At 41.1% G+C, this 25,778-nt stretch overlaps 1 protein-coding gene across 2 annotated transcripts in view; it reads right to left on the bottom strand.

Annotated features, from left to right (window-relative positions):
- The window catches only part of gli3 (GLI family zinc finger 3), a 121,261-nt gene that overhangs the window by 43,305 nt on the left and 52,178 nt on the right, over positions 1 to 25,778 (bottom strand). For both annotated transcript variants that reach the window (XM_077509205.1, XM_077509204.1), the window contains one exon: positions 13,736 to 13,841. In XM_077509205.1, the coding sequence (XP_077365331.1) occupies positions 13,736 to 13,841 (106 nt within the window). The remainder of the gene's footprint in view (positions 1 to 13,735; positions 13,842 to 25,778) is intronic.

Below are 25,778 nucleotides of genomic sequence, written 5' to 3'. Positions count from 1 at the left end.
TGTCATCATTACAACATGATAAGAATTGTGCAGATTGTTCACAGTTTGTTCATTGGATAAAAAACCCATGTTGCGGGAAGGAGTTAACAAAAAAGGCAGCACAGGTGACATGCACACACCAGAGCACACGCATGCACGCACACGCACACCTGCCCGTTATCTGGTCCGCTCAGACGCGCAGCTCCTTTGTGCTCCACGGGTGAGAGCAAATGGAGACCTCAAACGTGAATTGCTGGCGACAAATGACTGCTGCAAAGAAACGCTAATCCGCTAACGCGCTACAAACAAGAGATGAATGTCGCCCGCCCACCCGCACCCCGTCCCCATTAAACGTAGCGAAATGATACTTGATGTCAGTCAGCATTTACAGATTAAGAATAGAATAAACCACACAAGCGAATCGCCATCATTAAGTTGTGATTTCATAGAATGAAATCGATAAATACTGTTTTCATTTTGTTAAGATCACATGATCGGAAATGGGGGGCCGATCAGGTGATTTTCTGATGAAATCGGCTGAAAAAGATTTTGAATTTTTCTTAATTACTTAAATAAGACAAAAAGATTTTTAGCAATTGTTCTTGATTTGACTTAAGGCCATATAAAAAGGTCTCATCTTTCGTCAATTCAAGACCTAATTAAAGGGATACTTCACTTATTTAGCCCATTATAGCAGTAAAAAGTTAATATTTTGTCAATAATTTGATACATTCATTATTTTTCATGTACAATTACTACCTTTAAAAACACATTTTGCAACTTTCTGTCATCCTGTAACCAATCACAGCTCACCTGTTTTATAGGTTTGGTCATGTGACATTCACAAGCTGAGCTGTGATTGGTTACCTGAGCCCTTGTGATGTCAATTTCAGTCGACAGCAAGTTGCAAAATGTGTTTTTAAAGCTACTAATTGTACGTGAAAAATAATGAAAATATAAAATTTATTATAGGCAAAATATTAATGTTTGACTGCCAAAAATGGCTAAATAAGTAAAGTCTCCCTTTAAGACAATTTGGATGTGGTCGGGCAGATAAAAAATAAAAAATAAAAAATAACCAAGTAACTTGGACTCGGACCCGGACATCACTCCAAACAAGCGTTCCCTCACATTCTCTCTGATGGATAATTTAGACTTCACTGAAGCTAACGTACCTGTTTTGGAAGGTGGCAAAAAAAAACTACACAAGCCCAGATTCAAACCCAGAACCTCACACCTGCGAGGCGGACCATGCTGACTTTTTCTCTCACTGCAAATAAAACAAAAACATCCCGGTGGAGTGCACACAGCAGCCCATTTAGGGGGAAAAAACAAAAAACGAACAGATATAATAAAGCAGCTTGAATCTGCCCCATATATTTATCTCCTTTCCGTGGAAATCCCGCATTTTCACACAGCGCCGCATAACTTTCTGTATTTTTTTTATTTAGTTTTTTTCTCCCCTTCCGCTCGAAAATTGAAGAGGCTTTATGTCAAATGCGGCTCAAGCCAGCCTCTCCATATCAAACAAACGCGGCGCGAAAAATTACCGCGGCGGACGATAAGGCTGCCAGATAGAGCTCGGAGAGTCGGCGAGGACGAAGAGGAGGAGGAAGAGGACAGTGAAAGGAAGTGACTCTACTCAATTATACTGCAAAATTGGTATGACTGAATATTTTTCATTCAGGTGACTGATAGTATCAGCCGGCCTGCAATGCAGATAAATAAAGGGAGGCTTCTGTCAAGAATAAACACCATTAATCATGAAGGGAGCCACTGCGTGACCGCCTGTCCCCCCACCCACCCGCACCCCACCCCCACCAACCCCCCCAACACACAGCACACCACAAGAAGTGGGGAAAGTGGCGATGAAAGGGGTGGGCGGACGAAAGGTGACCCGGGTCAGTCAGTGAAGAAGAAGATGAAGAAGCGGATGGCGTCTCGGTGACAGCGCCCCCTATCTGGACAGAGATGATCGCACGAGATAGGAGACGCGCGTTTCCTTACGGCTGTAATTTATGAGCCAATCGTCCATCTCAACCATATTCACATATATCATCTAAATATTATGAAAAAAAAGACGCTTGTGAAAACAGATTATCAAAAATTTAAAATAAAAACTGTTATTTTACAAGAGTGCGAACAATAATATTATTTTCACACAATAAAATCATGATGTTATGCCGTAAAGAGCAAAAAATCTGCAAAGAAAAAAATATTAATAAACGTAAGGCTAAGAAAAAATTAGAGATATGTTTTTTTCAAGGTCGATACCGATACAGATTAAATAGTAGTCAAGGAGGCCAATAACTGATATTTCAAGCCAATATTCATTTGCAGCAAAATAGAAAAAAAAACAAAAAAAGCTTTTTCTTTTTTGTTAAACAATATTGACACATTTGTTTAAAAAATTAAAACAAAAAATTGCAGGGAGCTTCCAGAATCATTAGCACGTGTTAGGCTAAATTAAAAAAATAAATAAATGAAAATTAGTAAATAGTAAATAGATCCCTTAAAGATTTCTACTGTAAATATTTTTTTAAATAAAATTTCAACATCATTTCTTTATTTATTTATTTTTATTTTTAAATTAAAACATGTAGGGAATTCCTATTTTTTATAAAGTGGAAATTTAAATAGATCCATAAATGAAACATTCCCTGCATCTCACTGAGTGACAAATGCATGCGAATGAAGCTCATTTAGGGTTTTTGTTTGGGTTCGTTAAAAACGTTTCAAAAGATCTTTGCAGTAAAAAATTGTCTGAATATATTCCAAATGTGTTTACGACAAGTAAAAACTGTCTGTGAATATCTTACAATTCCTGATGAAATCCCCAAATTTGCTACGTTCGGAAGTATTCACCGCTCTGTGAGATACCAGCTTTATCGGCCTTCAGATTCAAAAAATATTTGTCAAAATGACGAATATCGGCACCGATAATCGGTATCCCTAAAAAAAAAAAAATACCGCAAATAGGTGGTGATGGATTCCGTTAAAAAAAAAAAAAAATCAGCAAATAAATGAATCCGCAAATGCAGAACCGTAAATTTACGGAGATCAACAGTAATAATGTCATAATTCAATAAAGAATGAAAGCGTTTGTGCATCATGATTTCCTGCATTAATTAAATGGGGATTGTGCTGCTCGTTGTGGTGTGCATGCCAGCCACCAGAGGGGAGTAAAGCTCATACAGCTACAACACGCAGCTTTCATGATGAAACACAGAAGAAGATGCTTACAACTCCAAATAATACAACTTTAGTCGTGGAATATTGTTTGTTTTCAATTGACTAATGACTATTATTCGAGTAATATTAATATAATATTTCATTATTTATAATAATAATAATTTTCTAATATATTTATAATAATATAATTTCAATATTTATAATATTTCAGTAATATTTCATTCTCAGAATATTCCAACTTTTTTTTATGTGAGGTAACTTTTTTTTTTACTTCTAACTTTTTGACTTTTTCTCCCATTTTTTTTTTCCAGTGTGGCCCTAATACTTCTTAGTTCCAAGTAACACAAACGCATCATGCAGTTGTGTGGAAAAAAAAAAGTGCGCACGCAACCCAAACACACAAATGTAAGCAAATACTTAAAAACACACACACATGTGCACGCATTCTCTCTTTACAACAAAAACTACACAAGGGCCCTTTGTCTTTCTATTGTTTTCCACCATGCATGCATGTGTGTGCGTGTGCACACGCTCGGCCTCGTCCCATCTGGATGGGGTTGGGGGGGGGGGGGGTATTTGAGATAAGGCTGCACTCTTTATGCTAAGCGCCGCGCCGCTCCTCCGTGTGCAGATTGGGAGCTCTGACAACAGTTTATGTAAATAACAAAACAGGGCGCACACCCTTGAAAAACGCACACACAAGAGAGGACGTTGCGTGTGTAAGTTTGGAATAAAACTTGTGGCAAACATGCATTCTGGTGGAATGTAGATTTGATGCAAATTCACAGCTTCTTGACAACAGTGTCACTCCGGTAGCAACAATATGGACCTGTATTAGCATAGCTTAGCATTAGCATTAGCTGTTACGAGTCGTTCCAAATGATATCGAGGACACACCGGCTTACAAATACTTATATCGTTCCAAATCACTGCAGAGGGGGAAGAGTAACAAAATAATTTCCGTTTAAGCTTAGCTGAAAAATTGCCACTTTTAGCTTAGCTCTGCTTAGCTTCTACAATCGGGGGTGTCCAGACGTTCGTGAGAAGCCTAAAAGGTAGTTTACGAGTTACTCACAATATAGGGGTGGGAACCTCTGGGTACCTCACGATACAATATGCGGTACAGGGTCACGATAATGACGATTTCACGGTATGATGATACCGCGATTATTGATATATTGGTCAAGCAATAAATCAACGATAATCTACGATCAAACTAATCATATAATTATAATAATAATAATAATAATAATAATAATAATGGGGCGGCACGGTAGTCGAGTGGTTAGCACGTCCGCTTCCCAGTTCTGAGGTCTCCGGTTCGAGTCCAGGCTCGGACCTTCCTGGGTGGAGTTTGCATGTTCTCCCCGTGCCCGCGTGGGTCTTCTCCGGGTACTCCGGTCTCCTCCCACATTCCAAAGACATGCATGGCAGGTTAATTGGGCGCTCCGAATTGTCCCTAGGTGTGAGTGTGGATGGTTGTTCGTCTCTGTGTGCCCTGCGATTGGTTGGCAACCAGTCCAGGGTGTCCCCCGCCTACTGCCCAGAGCCAGCTGAGATAGGCGCCAGCAGCCCCCGCGACCCTTGTGAGGAATAAGCGGTCAAGAAAATGGATGGATGGATGGATAATAATAATAATAATAATAATAATAATAATAATAAACTAATGAGTCTTTTTTTTTGCCTGAAGAGTTCCCGTCCATTTCCCCACCACTCTTATGAGGCGCTCCCTCTTGTGGCCCGCCAAGTAATTGCTCAATAAGTCATGAACAATGGTTATAGTGGTTGTATATTAACTACAAATATCACCATACTTGCGTAGACGTACCGATAATCTATCAGGAGACAAAGTATGATGATTTGTCACGATATCGAAACATCGTCACACTCCTACTGACAACTAATTTGATTTTATTTATATTTTATTCCAGCTGATTTCTGTTGGTGTCTTGTTTGCCTCCTTGTCTGCGTTATCAATATGTTTGTCAATGCTAACCTATCCGCCTCAATTTTGCATGTTTTGTAATTGCGTGTTGTGCAATATAAATCAAACATTTACTTGCTTACAACGGCAGGCGGAACCTTACGGGTAAAAAGCCAACCAAAACAATCATTCCTTACTGTGCTTTAAATTCCGTCCAGTCTTTGCTGGCCTCTCCGCAGCGTGTGCGTGCATGAAAACCTCCCGCAGCTGAACAAACACGCACTCCCGAATGAAATCAAAAGCACACGCCCTCGCCATCCAGACATGCAGAAAATAACTTCCTTTTTCGGACTCCATCAGCACCAACAAAATATATATATCTTCTTCTTGACACAGTGGATAGAATTCATTGCTGCTGCAGTATATTTGTATTGCAAGCTCTTGAATTCAGGGCCTTTTCGGGAACTTTCCGTGTCCAGGGCGAATTTGTTCTAAAGACGCTCGAATAATCGAACAGCAATTAAACAGAACTGCCATCTTTGCTCCCTTATGGCTGAAGTAAAAATTTGCTCATAAAAAATTTTACAAAAAGATAAATTTTTAGCCAATTAGCTGAACTGACCAAGTCATTTTTAACGTACAGTTATCAAAACAGTAAATTACCACTGTGCATGCTTTTTTTCCCCAACATAGTTTATACCTACGACTTAGGCTTTCAGGCTAATAAAATTCATAAAGGGATACTTGACTCATTGAGACATTTTCAGCAGTAAAAAGTTCATATTTTGTCCAGAATTAATAACTTGCTGTCGACTGAAGATGACATCACCTATGCTGAGGAAGTAGGTAAAGACCAATCATGACTCTGACTTGAGCCATGATTGGTTTTTACCTACTTCCTCAGTACAGGTGATGTCATCTTCAATCGACAGCAAGTGGAAAAAAAATAGTTTTGAAAGGTATTAATTGTACATGAGAAATAATGAAGTTATCAAATTAATTATAGACAAAATATGATTTTGTTTTACTGCTGAAAATAGCTGAATGAGTCAAGCACGAAAATAAAAATAAATATAATCATATAATAATTATATAATATAGTAATAAAATATAATATTAAAATAAGTCTGAGATGAAGCAGCAATACTGACTGTATTATGATTTTAATGCCAAATTTGAACCAGGCATGAAAGTTTTAGTTGAACGGGTGAATTTCAACAATTCAACTTAATTCTCATATTATGCCCAATATTACACTTTTATTCAATTAATTTTTTTTTTTTTTTTTAAAACCTACACTTTTTGATCTTAAAAAAAAATGATATTAATTGTCTGTAATGTCATGTTTATGTGATATCACCTGAATAACTTTTAATTTGCCCAAAGTAGGACATAGTATTCACTTTTACAAATAAATAAATACTCCCACATCCCAATTTATAACAAATCGTTTTGCAGAGCCTCAAGCTCCGGGTTCGCGAACCCTCAATTTGAGAACCTTGCTTTAATTGACTCATTTGGAGTAATCATCTCCTAAATCCACATTGGGTCAAAAGGCAACTCATGAGTCAATAAGAAGCTTTTGTTGTTGCTGTCCTTACAACAAGAGTCCAAGGGGACCGCCATATATCCCCCCCACCCCGACCCCCCCCGCAGCTGAGTGAGGGCCGATGCCGATCATTGACTGTGCGCGAATAGTTGCGATTGTTGCGAGCGGTCGCTATAGGCGACGGCGCTGAAGCTTGGTCGTGTTTACCGTCGGCCAATAAAAAGGAGCGCCCCCGGGCTGCAGGACCTCTCGCGCCCCCCGGCACAAAGGCAATGGCAGGCCGCAGAGGGACCCCCGCCGATGGCCGGGCTCTTCAGCTGTTAACATGTTTATTTTAGCAGGAAGCTACCGCTTGTTGCAAAAGAGTTGCTACGGTCCAGTTGACTGGAGCGACTGTTTGTCTTTGGCGCCTCAACACAGCGCCAAAAAAAAGTGATACGCTTCAGTTCAGCTCAGCTTTTTTTGACCATGGCAACATTTTAATGAAGGGTTTGGTGAAGGCGCATAGGAAACTGGTGGGTTTCAGGGTAAATGCTGTTACCATCGTATAGTTTTAGAATCAATTAATCTATCCATTATTCAACCAATTAATCGCCTAATCAGATTCATTTTTCATTTTGCATTAAAATGTATCACAAAAGCATTTTTCTCTTGATTAGTGGTTGGTGTTTTCGTACTTTGTATTCGTAGAGGGATTAAAACTCATTCATTTGCAGCCATTTTCACTGAAGCAACCCCCTTCGCTTCCCGGCTGTTTTACTGGATTTTGACTGATTTTGCAAGGCCCACAGAATATTGTGTTCTATTGCTATAAAAAAAATAAAAAAATAAAAAAATGGGTCTCTTCTTTCATCAGGAAAAAAAAGTATATTTCTATCAGTTTAAGTTTTGCAGCAATTAGCATTAGAATATAGCTAAGTTTCATCATTATTCAGTATTCACAAATTTTCTTTGATTTGTGGGTAAAAACGTGGCCCTGGTTGATCTCTTATACTCTGCTGCCACCTACTGGCCGTTTTTGTAATAACTACCATTACTTCAAGCATTCTCTTCAGGTCAGAGGCTGCATCAAAGCCTTCTTTATGCTCTAGCATAAGAAAACAAACAAAAACAAAAAACCAAAAAAAACGTATAGATACGTCTTTGGGAGCATGGTGATATTTAAAATAGAACGTATTTATACGTTTTTGGGAGCAAATGAGTTTAAAAAAAAAAGGGGGGCGGGGTGGATTAATAAATGAATGTACTACGTTACTGGTTCACAAGGACTACAGAAATCATTCAACAATTGCTGTTGATATTCTGAAATCAGAGGATTTGGACCATTTTTAATTTAATAAAAAAATGGCTCCAAGCTATGACTCGATTATTAAAATAGTTGTTGATTACTTTGGTAATCGATTACCTGTCAATTAATCGATTAATTTCGACAGCTCTAGTTCAGTACCTCCAACAAGTTTAAGAGCCACTGGCTTAGAATGTTAAACTCAAAGGTTGTCAACCAGTACCCCACCCACCACCCTTTCCAAGCCTTGGGCTTTAATATTCAATGGTGTATTTTTTACCACCACCCCTTCAGAAATTCATAAAGTAAACGATTAGCCTGTGCCTGTAATTGCGCTCCCCCCCTGGCCTAATAGCGGCGTTGAGAGTTGAGGTAAGGAAGGCGTTTCGGGGAAGGAGCCGAAAAAACAAAGGACAGTTAATTTGTGATTTCCTCCGCTCATTTGAAGGCAAATTAAGTGTCAAACAGCTAATACGGAGCATATTTCATTTTATGAGCTTTTAATTCAATTCCGCCCGCCTCATAACGCCGGAGCCCGTTCGCCCCGCGCCGCTAACGGCCGCGCCTCGTCGTCCCAGAGCAGCGGCCATAAATAAACATGTTTCAATTAGGCCGTCACGCTAATAGGATGTGATTGCGTTGCTGCGTACGCGCGGGCGGATGAGAAAACAAGCGCGGCGTGTTTTGCAGAGGCCTTGGTGTTAAAAAAAAAAAAAAAAAGGGGGAAAGCCGGGCTGGATTGATGGAAGCGCCGCAGGGTACGACCCAAGTGTAATTACAGCCCATAATGAGAGGCTGCATGGGGAAGTACTGCAATAATAGCGCCTTGTGTACTTAGCCACAGTTCGCGCGGCGCTAATAACGATGAATTCTTCTCACCGAGGAGAACTTTGTTTCAAACAATGCCATATTTCTCCATGAGTCTGTCCTCCAGCCACACCGCGCATCCCAGAATGCATCACTGCATCCATCTGAAATTTGGGGATTTGATTAGTTGCTCGGATGTGTGAAAGTGAAAGCAGAAAGTGGCATCAGGTGGAAGAAGAACCCAGCGAGAAAAGGAAGGAAGGAAGCGGAAAAAGATGAGCGTCTTGCTTCAAAAACACAAAAAGTTTTGGAGCGCTTGGGAATTTCCTCGACAGCAAGTCGAAACATGAGTTTCTTCTGGTGCTTTCACTTTTACAAGAAGACTTTTGACAAGATTCATCCGAACACGTTTTTCCGCATCACACTCATAAAGGATTTCATGGACAAATATTATAGATTAATTCATTCAAACCCCAAAACATGTAAATATGTTTTTTAATACTTTGTCCTTCTCTCCCCAAAACGTATTTATACGAATTTTATGCTAGAAGGCTTTGATGCAGCTTCTGACCTGATGAGGTCACTTAAATCAATTTAGTTATTACAAAAAAACGGCCAGCAGGTGGCAGCAGAGTATAAGAGATCAGCCAGGGCCATGTTGCAACAAGCTCTTTTTGCCAGTGTTTTGAACAGGATTGCGAATAATGATGAAACTTTGCTATATTGTAATGCCAATTTCTGCAAAATAAAAACAAATATACTTTTTTTCTTGATGAAAAAAAGAGACTAATCTTTCTTTTGGTAGGTTCCACGTTTTTATAGCAATAGAAGACAATATTCTGTGGACCTTGCAAAATCAGTCAAAATCCAGTAAAACAGTTGGGAGCGGAGGGGGTTGCTTCAGTCAAAATAGCTGCGAGTCAATTAGTGAATGTAACCATGATTTTCGCCCAATCGTAGGGCACACAGAGACGAACAACCATAAACACTCACAAGCACACCTAGGGACAATTCCGAGCGCCCAATTAACCTGCCATGCATGTCTTTGGGATGTGGGAGGAGACCGGAGTACCTGGAGAAGACCCACGCGGGCACGGGGAGAACATGCAAACTCCACCCAGGAAGGCTGGAGCCTGGACTCGAACCCGAGTCCTCAGAACTGGGAGGCGGACGTGCTAACCACACAACACCGTGCCGCCCTACTTTGAATCATTTTTATTTTTTTCCAATTCTTTATTTTATTCTTTTCCAAGTGTAAATATTACTTAGAACGGAGTCAGTTTGGTCCCACTCTAAATTGAGTCAAATTGACTCAAAATAATTTACTCTTCTGTTTAGGACAAACGTCATGAAATGCAGAAATCATACTGGTGTGACCTTCTCAAAATGACGCTTAAGAGTGAAAAAAGTTGCGCCAATCAGCACATTTGCAACATGACTGCAATGTCAGAAATGAAACACTTGCAAAAACGGCAAAGTCGAAGCGGCTAAAAGCTAATGATCCTCAAAACGGAACTTCTAGTGACTTTTGGGACAACCTAGCATCTTACGAGCTCGCCCCTCACCGCAACAAAATGTCCTTGCTAAGACGGAAGACTCAAGACTGAGGGACAACTAAAGCGTACAAGACTTCTAACAAGGAAGAAGAAAAGTGTGGTATTAAAGCTTGCACCGTAGTAGCGGCGCAGATAACTCTCGAGAACTTGTCCCCCCCACCTAATTCAATTCCCGCTCGCCATCCTTCTCCGCCACTGACGGATAACAAGCCAGCCGGCCTGTTTGTTCGCGGCCGTGTTTGCCGGCGCGTGTTCGCCCCATTATCTCCGCATAAGCTAAATGCAAAATTATATTTGCCATTTTGTTTGCGCTGACACGGGGCATCAATCAGCAGAGAGGTGGGATGGGCCGGCGGAGGAGGGTGCATAAAAAATTCATTACGCGTAGAGGCACGGCGGCGAGGGGGAGATATGACGGCGTGAAGAGAAGGAGGAGGATGAGGAAAAAAAAGGGGGGGGGAGCTGATAATGATGAGGAATATCAAACCTAATGCGGCCCAAGTAGCTGCCCCGTCCAATTTGTCCTCGTCGCGCGCTGATCGCTTCCTCCGTGTCCCAACAAACGCCGCAAGGACGGCGAGGCGTGCCGACACGGGGAATACAAATGACGCCGTGTTCCAGAGGGGGTGCGGAAACATGTGATGAAAGGTGTGAGGGGGAGAATGGGACTTTAATAGTCCAGACTGTCCAAAAAAAATGCTCAGTTAGGTTTTCAAAACACTGTGTTTGGGGATGCAAGACTTTTCATAAATCAGGGCTTGACATCAAACGGACTAATTTAAATTAAAGGGATGCTGTACTTATTTAGCCATTTTTGGCAGTCAAACATTAAGGTTTTGCCTATAATAAATTTGATATTTTCATTATTTTTCACGTTCAATTAGCACCTTTAAAAACACATTTTGCAACTTGCTGTCGATTGAAAATGATATCACAGGGGCTCAGGTAACCAATCACAGCTCAGCTTGTGAATGTCACATGACCAAACCTAGAAAACAGGTGAGCTGTGATTGGTTACCTGAGCCCTTGCGATATCATTTTCAGTCGACAGCAAGTTGCAAAATGTGTTTTTAAAGTTACTAATTGTATGTGAAAAATAATGAAAGTATCAAATTAATTGTAGACAAAATATTAACTTTTTATTCCTATAATGGGCTAAATAAGTGAAGTATCCCTTTAAATAATAATTACCCATGTGCCTACCCCTAAATTCCATAAGAATCAGAAAATATAAATACTTTCAAGGAGAAAAAAAGTTGTAATGTGAGGCTAACAAATTATTAGCCAAATAGCATAATTGCATTTTTAAGTGACTGTTATCAAAAAAAAAAAAAAACAAAAAAAAAAAAACGACAATGTACTCTTACATTTTTTTTTTTTTCTTGTTTTACAAAAACATTCAAATATGGCTTAGGCAACTACGCTATGAGGCTAACAAAGTTCATATTTTTTGAGAAAAAAGTTGCTTTGAGAATGAAGTCGGATTTTTTTCAAGAAAAAAAAACTTCTTTCAATCGATGTTTCAAACAAGAATATATTTGTTAGGTTAAAAAGCAAAATAAAATTGGAAGATCATCTTATGAATGGTAAAGTTTAACGATATCAGAAAGTCTTTTTTTTTTTTTTGCTAAATTTCAAAAATGCCACAGCAGTCTTGTAATATTATGACTTTTTTGTCACTCAAAAAAAAATGTTGTTCAACAACAAAATATGACTATGTTCTTGAAAAAAATATGCATTTTGTTTTTGAAAAACAAAATAGAATGTTATTCCAGTACTAACAATAAAAATGAGAATATATTAACGAACGGATGGTTTCATGTGATGAAGAAACTCAATTGTGTTTCGTAGCAGAGGCACGGAACGCTTCACCGTATCATTTGTTTTAGCCAAATGGAGGTGAACAAGGTAACGTTAAAAAAATACGATGACAAGATCATTTTGCATGGTTTCTTTTTTAGGAACACTATTGAAAATGTTTTAAATGTGAAGTGGTGAGGGGAGGAGGAGTCGGGATCGGATTTCAAGGCCCTGCTTGGCTCTCCTGAGGCATGACACGGCATATTTACCTGAATTTATGTTTGCCAGCTTATGGTCATGTGAGCGAGGAGCGGCGAGGGGAGCGGCGAGCGCATGTGTCAGGAGCGTGCGCGTTCACGTTTGTGTGTTTGAGCGGTCGCACTTGATGAGCTGCTCTTATGAGGATCACATGCTCCAGGGGGTCCCGCGCCTTCCCTGACACATGTTCATTTGTGCGTGTTTGACGCGCGGATGGTGTTGCGCGTGTACTCGCCGCTGCCCTTTGATCCCGGAGGCACCCGAGAGGTATGAGCAAGCTTGTGAGTGCCTTCCCTACCGCCATTAAGTTAAGGGCCTATGTGTGTGTGTGAATGTACAGTGTTCTTTGCTATTTGGCAGATTTTTTAAATAACTGTTTTGAAGGGTTTCGCGGTATACAGGCAAGTTGTGGAGTAGCAAAACTGCCGTGCAGCAATGAGCTCAACTTGTAATTCATAACAAGAAGAAGATCAAAAAATAACCTAAATTGGGTCAGAAGGGGATCGACCCAACGTTTTCGGTTATTTATGAAACCAAAACGTTGGGTGAAATGAATACCATACAAAACAAAACAACATTGCTTTGTAAAATTTTTTTTATTTTATTTTTTTTTGTCCAAATAAATAGACCACAAAACAACCAAACACCCATCCTTTTGACCCAGCTTTTTGGTTTACACGCATAACCCAAAGAGCTGGTCCGGTCCCAAAAAATTGAGTTGTTTTTTTGGGTTATACATTTGACCCAATTTTTTTTAGTTTATAAATAATCCAAAATGTTGGGTACATCCCCAGAAATGGGTTCTTCTTTTGGGTTATTCATTTGACCCAACTTTTTACTTAAAATAAATAACCCAAAATGTTGAGTTGGTCCCCCCAAAATGGGTTTTTTTTTTTGGATTATTCCTTTGACCCCAACTTTATAGTTCAAATAAATAACCCAAAAAATTTTTTGTCGGTCACCCCAAAAAATTGGTTGTTTTGTGGCTTATTCATTTGACCCAACTTTTTGCTTTAGAAAAATAACCAATTTGGGTTATTTTTTTACCCAACTGGTGTGCTGAGAATGTCTTCAAATAAGATCCAGTAATTGTCGTTGTTTTATGGTATTTTTGTATATGTTGCTGCCACAAGTGCGTTAATGTAGCTGTTGTTTACAAGTCATGTGATAGCATATAACATCAAACTTCTACTGGGAGTAAAACATAAACTGCTCATAAACAATGTCTTTAAAGCTTGTAAGAAGGGTAAATATATTCAAAAATATTTTTTTAACTATTTTTGCAAGATGTGTCTATATCGTGGTGCTTTTTTCACTTCCTGCTGGTGTTTGTGGAAGGTTATCATTGGCGATGGAGTATGTTTGACTGTACTGTAGCTACTTACACGTGGAGAGGCGGCACAGGCGAAGGCTCGTAGATGTAGCGACCCTGCGCATGTCTGTCGTCGATGGGCACAGGAGGGTGAAAGGCTGGGAAGAACTGTGGGGCAGCTGAAAAAAAAAAAACAACAACAATGGATACTTAATGGATGCCTCAGCAACAGGTGGCGTTTTGACACCAAACCAAAAAAAAACGTTCCAGAAAATTTGGAGAAAAAGCTTGTTAATGTGGTTAATTCTGATTCCAACTGTTTTTAGTAACCTTCAAGACACTTTCATTGTAACGCAACATTCACGCAAAAATGCCAATTTTCCAAAAATGCAGCCAAGCGTGGACGGCAGGCGGCTCCGATTAGGGCCCTCCTTCAAACACACTACACAGAGAAAAGCTCTTCAACGGAGTCAAACGACACTTTCTTTTTTTCCTATTACACACACACACACACGCACACACCCTAACCTCAACCATAACCCAATTCAAACCTAAACTCTAAAACCAAGTCTTGACCTTCAAAAAGAGGTCTGAACTTGTGGGGAGCACCACAAACGTCCGCACAATTTCAAGTCGGTCCCCACAATGGTAGTTAAACCTGGAAAAACAAAGCATGTATAGGCCCCACATTGTAGCAAAGACAAAGGCACAATTCCCTAACCTGCACTTGCACTCGCCGTGTTGAAAAGCGTGCACGTGTGCGTGGACTGACGGACAAGCTGGGACGAGCCTCTGAATCAGCAGGCAGCTCCACTTGTCAAACTTGGACGGCGTTCAACAGCAACAACAAATCATGACATTCCACTTTTGCATAAAACACACACAGATTCATTCACTCACACACGCGCACACGCAGACGCACGCACAAACACGCACACACGTGTGGGTTTAATGTTGCCAAGCTTTAGCACCCCGAGGCAAAACATGTGTCAACATCTGCATACCTTCACGCAGCGGCACTCTGATGCGATCTGTACGCTTGTGTGTTTTTTTTTTTTTAATATATAATTTTTGCGCCGATTTTTCATTTTGTTGGCCGGGGGAAACATCTGGCGCCATGCGGCGCCATGGCAGGTGGCCGACAGCTCAACAAGCGGCGCTTTATAAGGACGAGGAGGGCGGAGGAGGAGCACTCAGGTTGGTTTACCTCATCGCGCCTCATGTTTAATGAGAGCCCGCATCACTCAAAAGAGGAGGCGGTCTGCATCTACCCCACACCGACAAAAGTATTGGGACAGAAATAAGCAATCGACTAGGAAGACTTTCTCCAATAAGCTGAACTTTAAAACCCATATCCTGGCCTGAAACTTAATTTGGAAACCTTCAAAACCACGACTTAAAACGTTAACCTTGTCTTAATTTGGAACCCTGACTTGAAACCGAAGTTTGAAAAATCTAACCCCGTTTTGCAGCATGAATTTGAACCCATAACTTTAACTGCAGACCCTACTTCAAAATTCTGAACCCGACCTGAAAACCTCATTTGAAACCTTGACCCAGGCTTGAAACTATTGGGCCCTATTTTGGTCGACAGTGAAACCCTAATTGTGATCCCCTAAACTTTTCTAGCATCAATTTGAAACAACCCTAATACTGTCATGAGCGGGTCGTGACAGGGTTATGTTTGGGTCATACAAGTGTTATGTTTGGGTCATGACCGTGAGGTCACGAGTCTGTTTTGAACTGATGTAACCGGCATCTAGTTTCAACTGGTCTTAAGCTATGTGATGTCAGGAGCTATGTGATGTCAAGAGTCTTTAATCTCTTTCTCTGGTCAACAGCCAATCAGATAATTGTCTTCTCAACAATTCCTTCTCGTTGTTTCTGGTCAAGTCAAGATAGTTCCGTGTCTCTTGATGTTATGCGAATAAAGTGTTAAACTCTTATTTGTGTCTGCGCTTTTGGGATCCAATCTCAGAACATAACAGGCTTGAAAGTATCTTTCAAATCTTAATCCTGGTTTGAAGAAAAACTCATTCGAAATCTTAACGAGAAACCCAAAAGCTTGTTTGAAACCCCACTTTAAGACCTCGTTTCAAAGCCTAATTTTGTTAAAGGACTGCATTACCCAGAATTCCTAAAAGTATTTCTTCCTCCTTCCGTCCTGTCGCTGTGGCTGGTGTGGTTTATGTAAGTCGGGCTCCCAAGTTTACTTAAGGCGAGCTCTGTCTAAACAGAGCTGCCGGCTGCCTCATTCACGCCAGCGCGACCTTCCATTAGTGAGGCAAACAGCCGCGTGTCACCGAGGGGGTATGTACACTCTCAAGGGGGGGTGGAGTGGTGGCGGGAGGGGATTCTGGATCCATCCTGCCATCCATCTCAGCAGCTTCCTGTGGGGACTCCTCGGTGTTTACTTGAGGGCTAAATTACAGCCGCTCTTGTGGATATTCAAAAGGAAGGACATTTAAGGCCGCTGATACAGCCGAGGGAAGGGGGAGCTTAGGTAGGGGGAGGGGCTAGTTTGAGTCCAAAAGCTGAAAGTGTGGTTTTGATCAAGACGTTTCATCATCATCCAAATGTTTCCTCCTAATGACCCTGATGTCACTTTGTGCAGTAGCACAGTTTCTTTTTTTAAAAATCTTTTTTTTTTTTTTTTTTTACCCAAGTCATTAAGACACGATTACAAGTGGGTCTTAATGAAAAGGCAATTAGAGGCAAACTTTGACGAGGCTCATTAATTTCCACACACCGAAATATACTGTAAGTTCCCCTCCATTCAAAGCGGGACGCTAATTGCCTCGTCCTTTATTGGACACTTGAATGCTGTCAAAAGAAGAAGAGGATCAAGCCCACTTTGAAATATATCATTTTTTATTTTTCAATTCCATTGTCATCACGTATTTCTATAGCATTTTATACTTGCAAATTTTTCTTAGTTCAAATATGTTAAAAAGGTGTGCTTTGAAGCAGTCTTACCCCATCTTTATCGTGTCAAGTCACATCTTTTATATTCCAAAAATAGCATTTAGTAGTTTATATATATATATATATATATATATATATATATATATATATATATATATATATATATATATATATATATATATATACATATATATATATATATATATATATATATATATATATATATATATATATATATATACATATATATATATATATATATATATATATATATATATATATATATATATTTATATATATATATATTAGGCATGTAACGATATCCAAACATCCAAACATCACAATACGATATCACGATATGAACTAATTAAATTTAAAATTTCAAATTTAAAATTAAACTAATTTAAAAAATGATCACAATATTGTCAGAAAAAAAAGAGCTCATACTAAAACAAAAAAACACAATATTGTTCTTTTGTACATAACAGGAATGCATATAAACCACCTCCAATCTCTAATAACAATATTGAGGCAATTACTTGGTAATGCAAGCACACATTGATCACTTCACAAGCAAATTAGGTTCCCCCTTCATCTGACAATTAGCATAGATTTTAAACATAGAAGGCCAAAACATCCCAAATGAAAATTAAATTGCACTACTGAACTAGCCACTAGAGGGTGCTAGAACTGCACAAATGTAAACCAACCTGACTTTTTTTAACAGATGTGTTCCTTTTTATTGTGAACATGACGACGAGGATCTTGTGGCTTAATGGTTTTAATATCACTATAATTCATAATCACGATATTACCCTAATCGCGTTACATCCCTAATATATATATATATATATATATATATATATATATATATATATATATATATATATATATATATATATATATATATATATATATATATATATATATACTCTTTTATTTAACTTCTATATGCAAACATAAGTACATTAACAAAAAAATTGCTTACGTAAGAACACTGCTCATTTCAACCCCCCCCCCAAAAAAAAAGGAGCGTCACCGAACCGTGCAACCGCTCATAAATCTCCATCAGTTTCTCATAAACAATTTCCATCCGTGGTCTGTCGTTGTCAAGTCGGCTCGTGGTGGAGTTTTCGGTCATGGGTTGAGCGACGGCGGGCAGCGAGCACACAAAGAGCCTCTGACGGATCGTCGAGGCGCTGCGGGGCGGAGCGAGCGCGCGGCCTGCAGAGGTCTGCCGCTTATAATGTGGAACATATGAAGCCCGACGCTGACACCTTTTATTATGCCAGCTCGCCTGTACGATGTCTGAGCTCACCGCTGAGGCACGCTTGGCGTAAGCCAGGCCTCCTCACAACTTAACTACAACTACATAGAACAACATGACGATAGAACTGCAGATTATAGAGGATGTACACAAAAGCTAGCTTTGAACTACATTAAAACAATTCTGGAAGTACGCTAAATCTACACTCAAGCTAACAATTTAAAATGGCAGAAAAGTAGAAATAAGTAGTAGAACTGCACGCAAACCAGTCAGCTCCAAGTACATTTGAAGCAACATAGCCCTGTGAGAGGGATATCCCATAATCCACCCCCAAAGTTTAAAAATAGATGAGAAACAAGCCTGCGGAAGGGGCCCCAAATCCCGCGGCCTTAAAGCAAAGCTGTGATTAAGTTTGGAGGTAAACATTTGGAGTTAATATCAGGTTTGTGCCGCCTTTCCCCGACTTCGCTGGGAGACCTTCACGCACATGTCGGTCCGTCAATCATCACACGCTCAAATTATAAGGAAAGTGGTTCGCTTTGCGGGACACACAGCGAGTGAAAATGGAAGAGGGAAAAAAATGGACAGAGTCTGGATTGTACACATGCTCAGAGAAGTAGCATGTGTGTTTTTGATCCATTTTCAATATAGTATTTTTTTTATTATTTATAACGATTTCCTCAATTGATTAATTAAAATACATTTTTTAAATTTACTATGTCATGAAAAAGTGATTTGTTGTAAATAATAAAATAAAATTAATTAGTAATTAAAATACAAATAATCATGAGTCATCATTTTATTATTAAAGTTTTCTCCTGGTTGATAGCTTTTAATAATGACATCTGAACTATATTTACATTTAACTCATTCACTCCCAGCCATTTTCACAGAAGCAATCCAGTTCGCTCCCGGCTGTTTTACTGGATTTTGACTGATTTTGCAAGGCCCACAGAATATTGTGTTCTATTGCTATAAAAACATACCAAAAGAAAGATTCAAGTCTCTTCTTTCATCAGGAAAAAAGTATATTTCTATCTGTTTCCGTTTTGCAGCAATTAGCATTAGAATAAAGCTAAGTTCCATAATTTTTCACAAATCTATTTAGAATTGTGAGTAACCGAGCTTTTTTTTCAACATGGCCCTGGTTGATCTCTTATACTCAGCTGCCACCTGTTGGCTGTTTGTGTAATAACTACAATTTCTGAAAAAAACACACACAAAAAAACGTATAATTATGTCTTTGGGACACTTAAAACATTTATTTTTTAATTGAAAAATTAATTAATTAAAAAATATATTTATACGTTTTTGGGAGCAAATGAGTTAATAAGCACAGGTGCGCCCCGGCTCCCATTGAACGTGATTGAAAACTGCCACATCACCTGTTATAGGCGGGTGTGCACAATTGTACAACCACATTTATTTTTAAGTTGTTTATTCTTAATTACACTCTCGAAAATATTTATTTTCTTTTTTCCAATAAAGTTGTACAAGTTGTATTCATGTAAATATGTAATGTTTCATTATGGGATAATATTAATATTGTATGTTGATGACTTTGTGCTTGGATTCCATCAATCCATCCATCCATCCATTTTCTTAACCGCTTGCTCCTCACAAGGGTAGCGGGGGGTGCTGGAGCCTATCCCAGCTGGCTTCGGGAAGTAGGCGGGGTACACCCTGAACTGGTTGCCAGCCAATCGCAGTGTGCTTGAAATAAAAATTTGAAAACTTTTTTAAAATTTTTAATTAAAGCTATTTTTTTACCCATTTAATGACTTTTTTTTTTTTTTACCTGGCCCATGTGTAAATGTGAAAAATCAAAAATGTCTCTTGAGTAGCAAAGTGAGCCCTCCCACTTTATGATTTTGCTTAATGGACCTGGACTGTTTTTCGTTCTAATCGCCTAATTAGCAGTGAATAAACTGAGGACCCCCTGCTCTTGCTAGAGAGACCAACTCAGCATGGCCGACACCATCCCGCACGCCCGTCCCTCCCCCAACGTCTATCCCACTGTGGATCAGCGAGTGCGGGTTATTTCAGCAGGCCTCTGCGGAGCGCCAATCTATCTCCCACATTTGCTGAATTTCTCCAGATTGGGATAAGCTGGGGGGAGCCGAACAAAGCGCTCTGTGCCGGCCTCTCCACCCAATCGACCCCCCCCGTCCTCCATTCCCAAGCTGAGAGAGATTCACACAGCAGTTTAGTATTTGAAAAAAATAAAAATAAAAAAAATAAAACTCCCCCCCAACAGTCTTTATCTCCCTCAGATCCTCCCCCCAAACGCTGATATGTCTCCGACACAAGGCGAGTTGATTTAAACCTCAAGTTAACTCACCAGCGCCGGGCTACGTCTATTTTATTTCCACCCTCGCAGGGATTTATTTTGGCCCTGTTCCGACATTCTGCGTTTATGGAGAGCGTTACTGCTAACTGACATAGAAGTGAAGGGCGGTGTTTTGTCTACAGGGTCTGTAAACGTCGCAGGCCTTTCCCTCCTCCCGGTGTCTTATCGCTGATGTCGTAGATATGACAAAAAAAAAAACACGGGCCAGAATCTTTCTAAATAAAGCTGCTGCCAAGTATCTGCTAGTTAAACTCTTGTTTGACACCCACAAGGGAGATTAAAAGTACAAACTGAACCTCGCGCTCTATCACGAAACAGAACAAAACGAAAACTGCTAGGACTTAACTAGAAATAAACTAGAGTACATAAGACGTAATTGACCAAAGCTATAACTACATCAGAACTAAAGCTTAAATGCTTTTAAACTCCAGCTGCTTGCTCTCTCACTTTTGTATCCCTTCTCTCACTGGAAGCTAATCGCTTGTTTTCAGCCGGTATTCCAAAACAAGGACAAAGTTGTAATCCGTTTAGCGCATCCCCGTCAACCGCGTCCACCCCGGAATAATCCGCCAAGATTGTAAGGTGCTATCAAGGGAGACAAGCGTCGGAATACGAGGCGAAGTGAGGGAGAAGTGAAGGGGTAACTTGCGTCACGGTGATTTTTGGCTTCTTTGTCACGCAGGTGGCGCTCTGGGGCTTCCCCTGCCGTAGCCCGGGCGCCGAGACAAACCTCGAGCCTGGCTTGTAAAAAAAAACTCGGAGAGGATTAAGCATCGGCGGAGCGCTTTAATGAGACCTGAGAAGTTGCCGGGGCCCGGGCGCCGCTTCCCGAAGGTCCGCCCTCGTGGCCCCCGAGCGGCCCCCGTTGTGCCGGCGGCGGAGCCACATCAAAGGGAGAACCCGGAGACGGTCGGGGGTGGGGGGTTGCGGAGGGGCGGAAGGGAAGGTGCCCCGCGCACGGAGGAATCCCTTATCTCCTCCTGAGAGGATGCTGCTCTGCACTGTGAGATTGTCTGGAGCTGCCACCTGTCTCAGGCATCTTTGAAGGCAACGCTAAAGCCTGTGATGGGCCTGACCTCCTTGCGCTCCCTATTCTTTTATGTCTCTCTTCATTTCGGGCTTTGTTACTCATACCTCCCCTCACTCCTCCACCTCGCCTGCCAACCGCCACCTCTGCTCGCTTTCTGCTCCTGTCGACTTCTCGCACGAGCCACTTCGAGATATCGCCGCAGTCGGAGAGGCTTTAATCGTCCTGCGTGCCAATCGGCTAAAACAGCTCAATTAAAACCACACCAATTGTTCAACCAATACGTTTTCCTATATAAACTGAGCATTCTTATGTTAGAACGATTACCTTGATCACAGGTAAATTTTTCGTAGAAAAAAAAATATTTAGTAGGCTGAATGAACCACAGTTAGTTGAATAGCGCAACTCAACTTAACTACTACTAATACCAGACGTGCAATACAGCCAATGAGAGCTCCCTTTTAACCATACTGGACAAAGAATATGACTTAAACTACACTATTACTGCAATAAAACTAAACTACAATGACACTGGAACTATGCAATAGTACAACACCAGACCTAGAACTGCACTGGCACTAAACAAACTAGACCTACTTGAAGCAAACTAGTATTAATACGACATTAACACTCTAATGTAGAGTAACTAAACCAGAACTAGACTTACTTGTCCTAAACTACAACTAGTACTATGCTGAAACTGCAATGAAGCTAACCTTGGACTGCCCTGACACTGTAATAAAATACAATTAGAACTACACTGGGAACTATACTAGTACTAAACTACAACTTGCACTACACTATTATTTATAGGACACTTTAACAAGCACCGCAGCAGAAACACAGTCAGTAATGCAACTAGATATAACTAAATTAAAACCACATTTACAGAACAACTGATCTAGAATCGCAATAAAATTGTTCAGTTGAACAATACAACTAATGCAAAACTGCATTAGAACTGCAATGGCAGACAACTACAAGTGAACTTTACCAAAAGTGCAGTCGACGTCCAAGCCTCTATGGTGCAAGAGAACAGCATGTTCAGCATGTTTTTTGTATCTCATTAGAAGTCTCAAGTAGCTAAAGTTGTGCCCCGCTGAGCAAAGTTAGATTATCTTCTGGAATTGTACAAAAAACAACAACATGCAATGGGACTGAACTGACTAACTAAACAGACACAGACGCGATTATCCTGCTAATAAGGAGGCTAGCGAGGCTCTAATCAAATTGTTATTGTCGTCAAGACGTCGCAAATCTTGCTTTTAAGCTTTGGCCACATCAGCAGAGTGTTTTTGTGCGAGCGGGTGAATGGCATGATTAAGAAAATGAGAAAAGTTGGGGGAAAAAATGCTACGGCGGCACTCCGACAGATGTTGCCGCGCTGATACGCCAGCGAAACGCTCGTCTTTGAACGTGCTAAGTTCCCTGGAAATTCTGCTTAATTCTCCTTTAGCCCCTTCGCGTTTAATCTCGTCATTGTTAACGAGACGCGCCCGTTACTTCTCCAGACCGCGTCACATGACTTTAAGACACTTGAAACTCTGATGAGCCCCCACCACTCGCACCCACCCCCCTTCCTACCCTTCAAGTCATGCGGTTCTCGCTACAAAGAGGAACTCGCATGCCAGATCAGGGCCTATCTTGCGAGCGAGCAAGCGATGCCGCTAATAAGCTGTAAAAAGGGGATCATCTGATTATCCCTGGTGTGCCGGACCACCGGGACCCCCGTGTTGTTCTGTCCTGATGAAAGGCCTTGGCCGCGGATGGAAGGCGTCCCTTTCGTTTGCCTGCAGCACGCCCGGGGCTGTTGCTTCTTCTTGCTGATGCCGAGGGACGGCACCTCGCCACCGCGCTCACACATTTGAGGCGTCGCAAAGACAAACATTTACCCGGCCCGTGTTTTCGCACCTCGGGCTTTCTTTGAAGGCACGCCAGCCTCTTCTTGCCGAGTTCTCTGAGGGTCTCTTCTTGCTTTTCAAAGCGATACACTAAACTAGAACGGCATTTGAACTATAGTAGAACTAGACCTACACTAGAATTTACCCCGTGTCTTCTCACCTTAGGGCTTTCTTTGAAGGTACGGTAAGCCTCTTCGAAGCGCTCCGAAGAGAACTAAATTAGCAGGACTTTGGCTTATGTGAACCTTTATTTCACCAAGTAAAGCCACTGAGAACAGATTCGCATTTGCAATGCCAACCTGGCTACAGACAGCAGAGTAAAGCAAGGCACAATAAAAACAAAATTAAATAAAGCGTTTTTATACATTACTTCAATAAAACTGTTGTTGTTGAAACTCACACTATATCAGAACTAGCAATAAATGAAACAGAACTGCATCTGAAAAGCACTAAATATTGTATTAGAACTTTACAAATAATTGAACTACACTTGAATTATACTTGACCCAAACTAGAACGACATTAGAAACACAATAAAACTGAACAGGCACAACAGTAGACTGCAAAAAAAAATACAGTTAGTAGAAATTGAGAGTAGAAATTGAGTACATTAGAATTACTACGACAACTACATTTGAACTATACAAGAATTTCCACTGTATCGTCTCCTCACCTTGGACATTTTTGGAAGCCACTCCAGGCCACTTCTTATCAGGTTCTCCAAGGGTCACCCTTTGGTTTTCTAAACCCCCCCACAAGCACTACCACAATCCCACAGCCCCCCTTTCTCCATCCGAAATATACACACACACAACTTGAAGATAAATGGAAATGTCTTGTGCAGTCCACATGAAGCGGAGAACTGTAATTACTTGTCAGCACTGCGAGGCCGTTGTTGTGCCGATCACGTTTCGCGGCCGTGACAGCCGGCTCACTCAGTTCACTGGTCAGCTACATTTTGATATTGAGACGGATGCGTAGATGGCCGGACGGACGGACGTGGCACGGCTCAGCGACCCCTGAGATCAGCTGGCCGCAGCAGTTTTGCGACCGCTCAACCACCCTCGACCTCTGTTGTTCTCCTTTGCAGATCCCCGAGTGATCCAGGCATTAGGTCGGGTCCGGTCAGGATCAGGACGTTAAGGAAACACAAAAACTAAACTACAACTACACCCGGATTATATTAACCTGGCAATAGCCAGATTGATATTGCGCTTCACTCAAGGGAGTTCTCCACAATATCCATCTGGTACCTCTCCACGGTAATTTGCTCGGGAAAGGCGGGACATTCTGTATGATAATTCGAGCTGATTGGACGACACGGCATTGTACACGTTTGTTTTAACCAATCATGGCCACGGATGAAAATGTAGTCTTCGTTCTTGTCGAGGGGCGGGGAAAGCACGAAAATCTTACCAGCTAGAAATGCACGAAGCGCCTCTCGCTGTTTTAGAAGAATTAGCGTCCATTCGTCCATACTTACTACACTTACTTACTTATTACACTACTCTAATAATAAAAGTAACACAATAAAACTAGAACTCTTAGCCACAAAACAGCATGTGCAGCTCCATTTTGAAACAGACGTGCTATGGCTCTGAAGTCCCATAGATCAGCTTTCTGCAGCAATTTTGTGACCCAACAAACAACCCCCCCGTGACCTCCTCTTCCCCCAACGATCTCCAACTGATCCAAGTAGTAGTCACCTCTGGCCGGGCTCAGTCGGCAGGGTTAGTGAGGATACTCGAGAATGTGAATCCAGCGGCCGGGAGATCCGCGCCCGCGCTGCCTCCGGGCTTAGCAAGCTCGGATTGTGCCATCAGTCAAAAAACAACGAGGCTTTTGTGCGAGGATCTGACAGGACCGAGAGACGGTCATCACTACGCCATAAAAATAAAAAATAAAAAAGTCACTTTGCCAAGCTAATTTTTAAGCGGAGAGATTTTGACTTTGTTGTTCTCTGGCGTTTTAGTAGCCGTTTTAACATTTGCAAGAAATCCGTGGCTTGAAAAGAAAGAATGGGCTTTGTCTTCAGTCTTGGCAAAGAAGGGCCCAAATGTTTAAGAAAGACGCACTTTTAAAGAAGAAGACTGTTGCTGGACCGCTGACCGGCTAATCGTCGCATAGTGTAAACAGATGTCGCATTCACACTTAAAGACAATTAGGATCTTGACAAACAAACCGCCGCCTCCCTCATTAATCCACGGCGCAATCCGTTCCTCCTTATCCCCAGCGCCAAAAAGCCTCGGTGTATTAGCGCGGCGGTAAGAAGGGATGCGGACTCTTATCCTGTGTGTTTGCCCAAGAAAAGCGGCTAAGACCCAGGCATCACCGCGATTAGCTAATGCTAAACAATAGGGGCCATGTTTCCTTAGTGGCTCCTCTGTGTTGCGCTCAAGTGGGTGGAAAGCCCAAAAGTAAACACAGGCCCAGGCCAAGGACGATCGCGCGTCTGTCTGAAAGAAGACGACGAGCCAGCCGAGTCTTGTTCTTTTTTTTTTTTTTTCCTCCTTATTCTTCTTAGCAAGCAGCCGCCAGGTGTGCGGAGGCTGCAGGTGTCGTCGCATTTAGACGCATTACGCACCGACACGGGCCAAAAACAACGCTAAGCCGATTTATGGGCTTCTGTGTTATTGTGTAAGGCCT

This window comes from Festucalex cinctus, chromosome 20 (assembly GCF_051991245.1).
Source record: "Festucalex cinctus isolate MCC-2025b chromosome 20, RoL_Fcin_1.0, whole genome shotgun sequence".
Lineage (NCBI taxonomy): Eukaryota > Metazoa > Chordata > Actinopteri > Syngnathiformes > Syngnathidae > Festucalex > Festucalex cinctus.
This window is presented reverse-complemented; position numbering and strand designations above follow the sequence as displayed.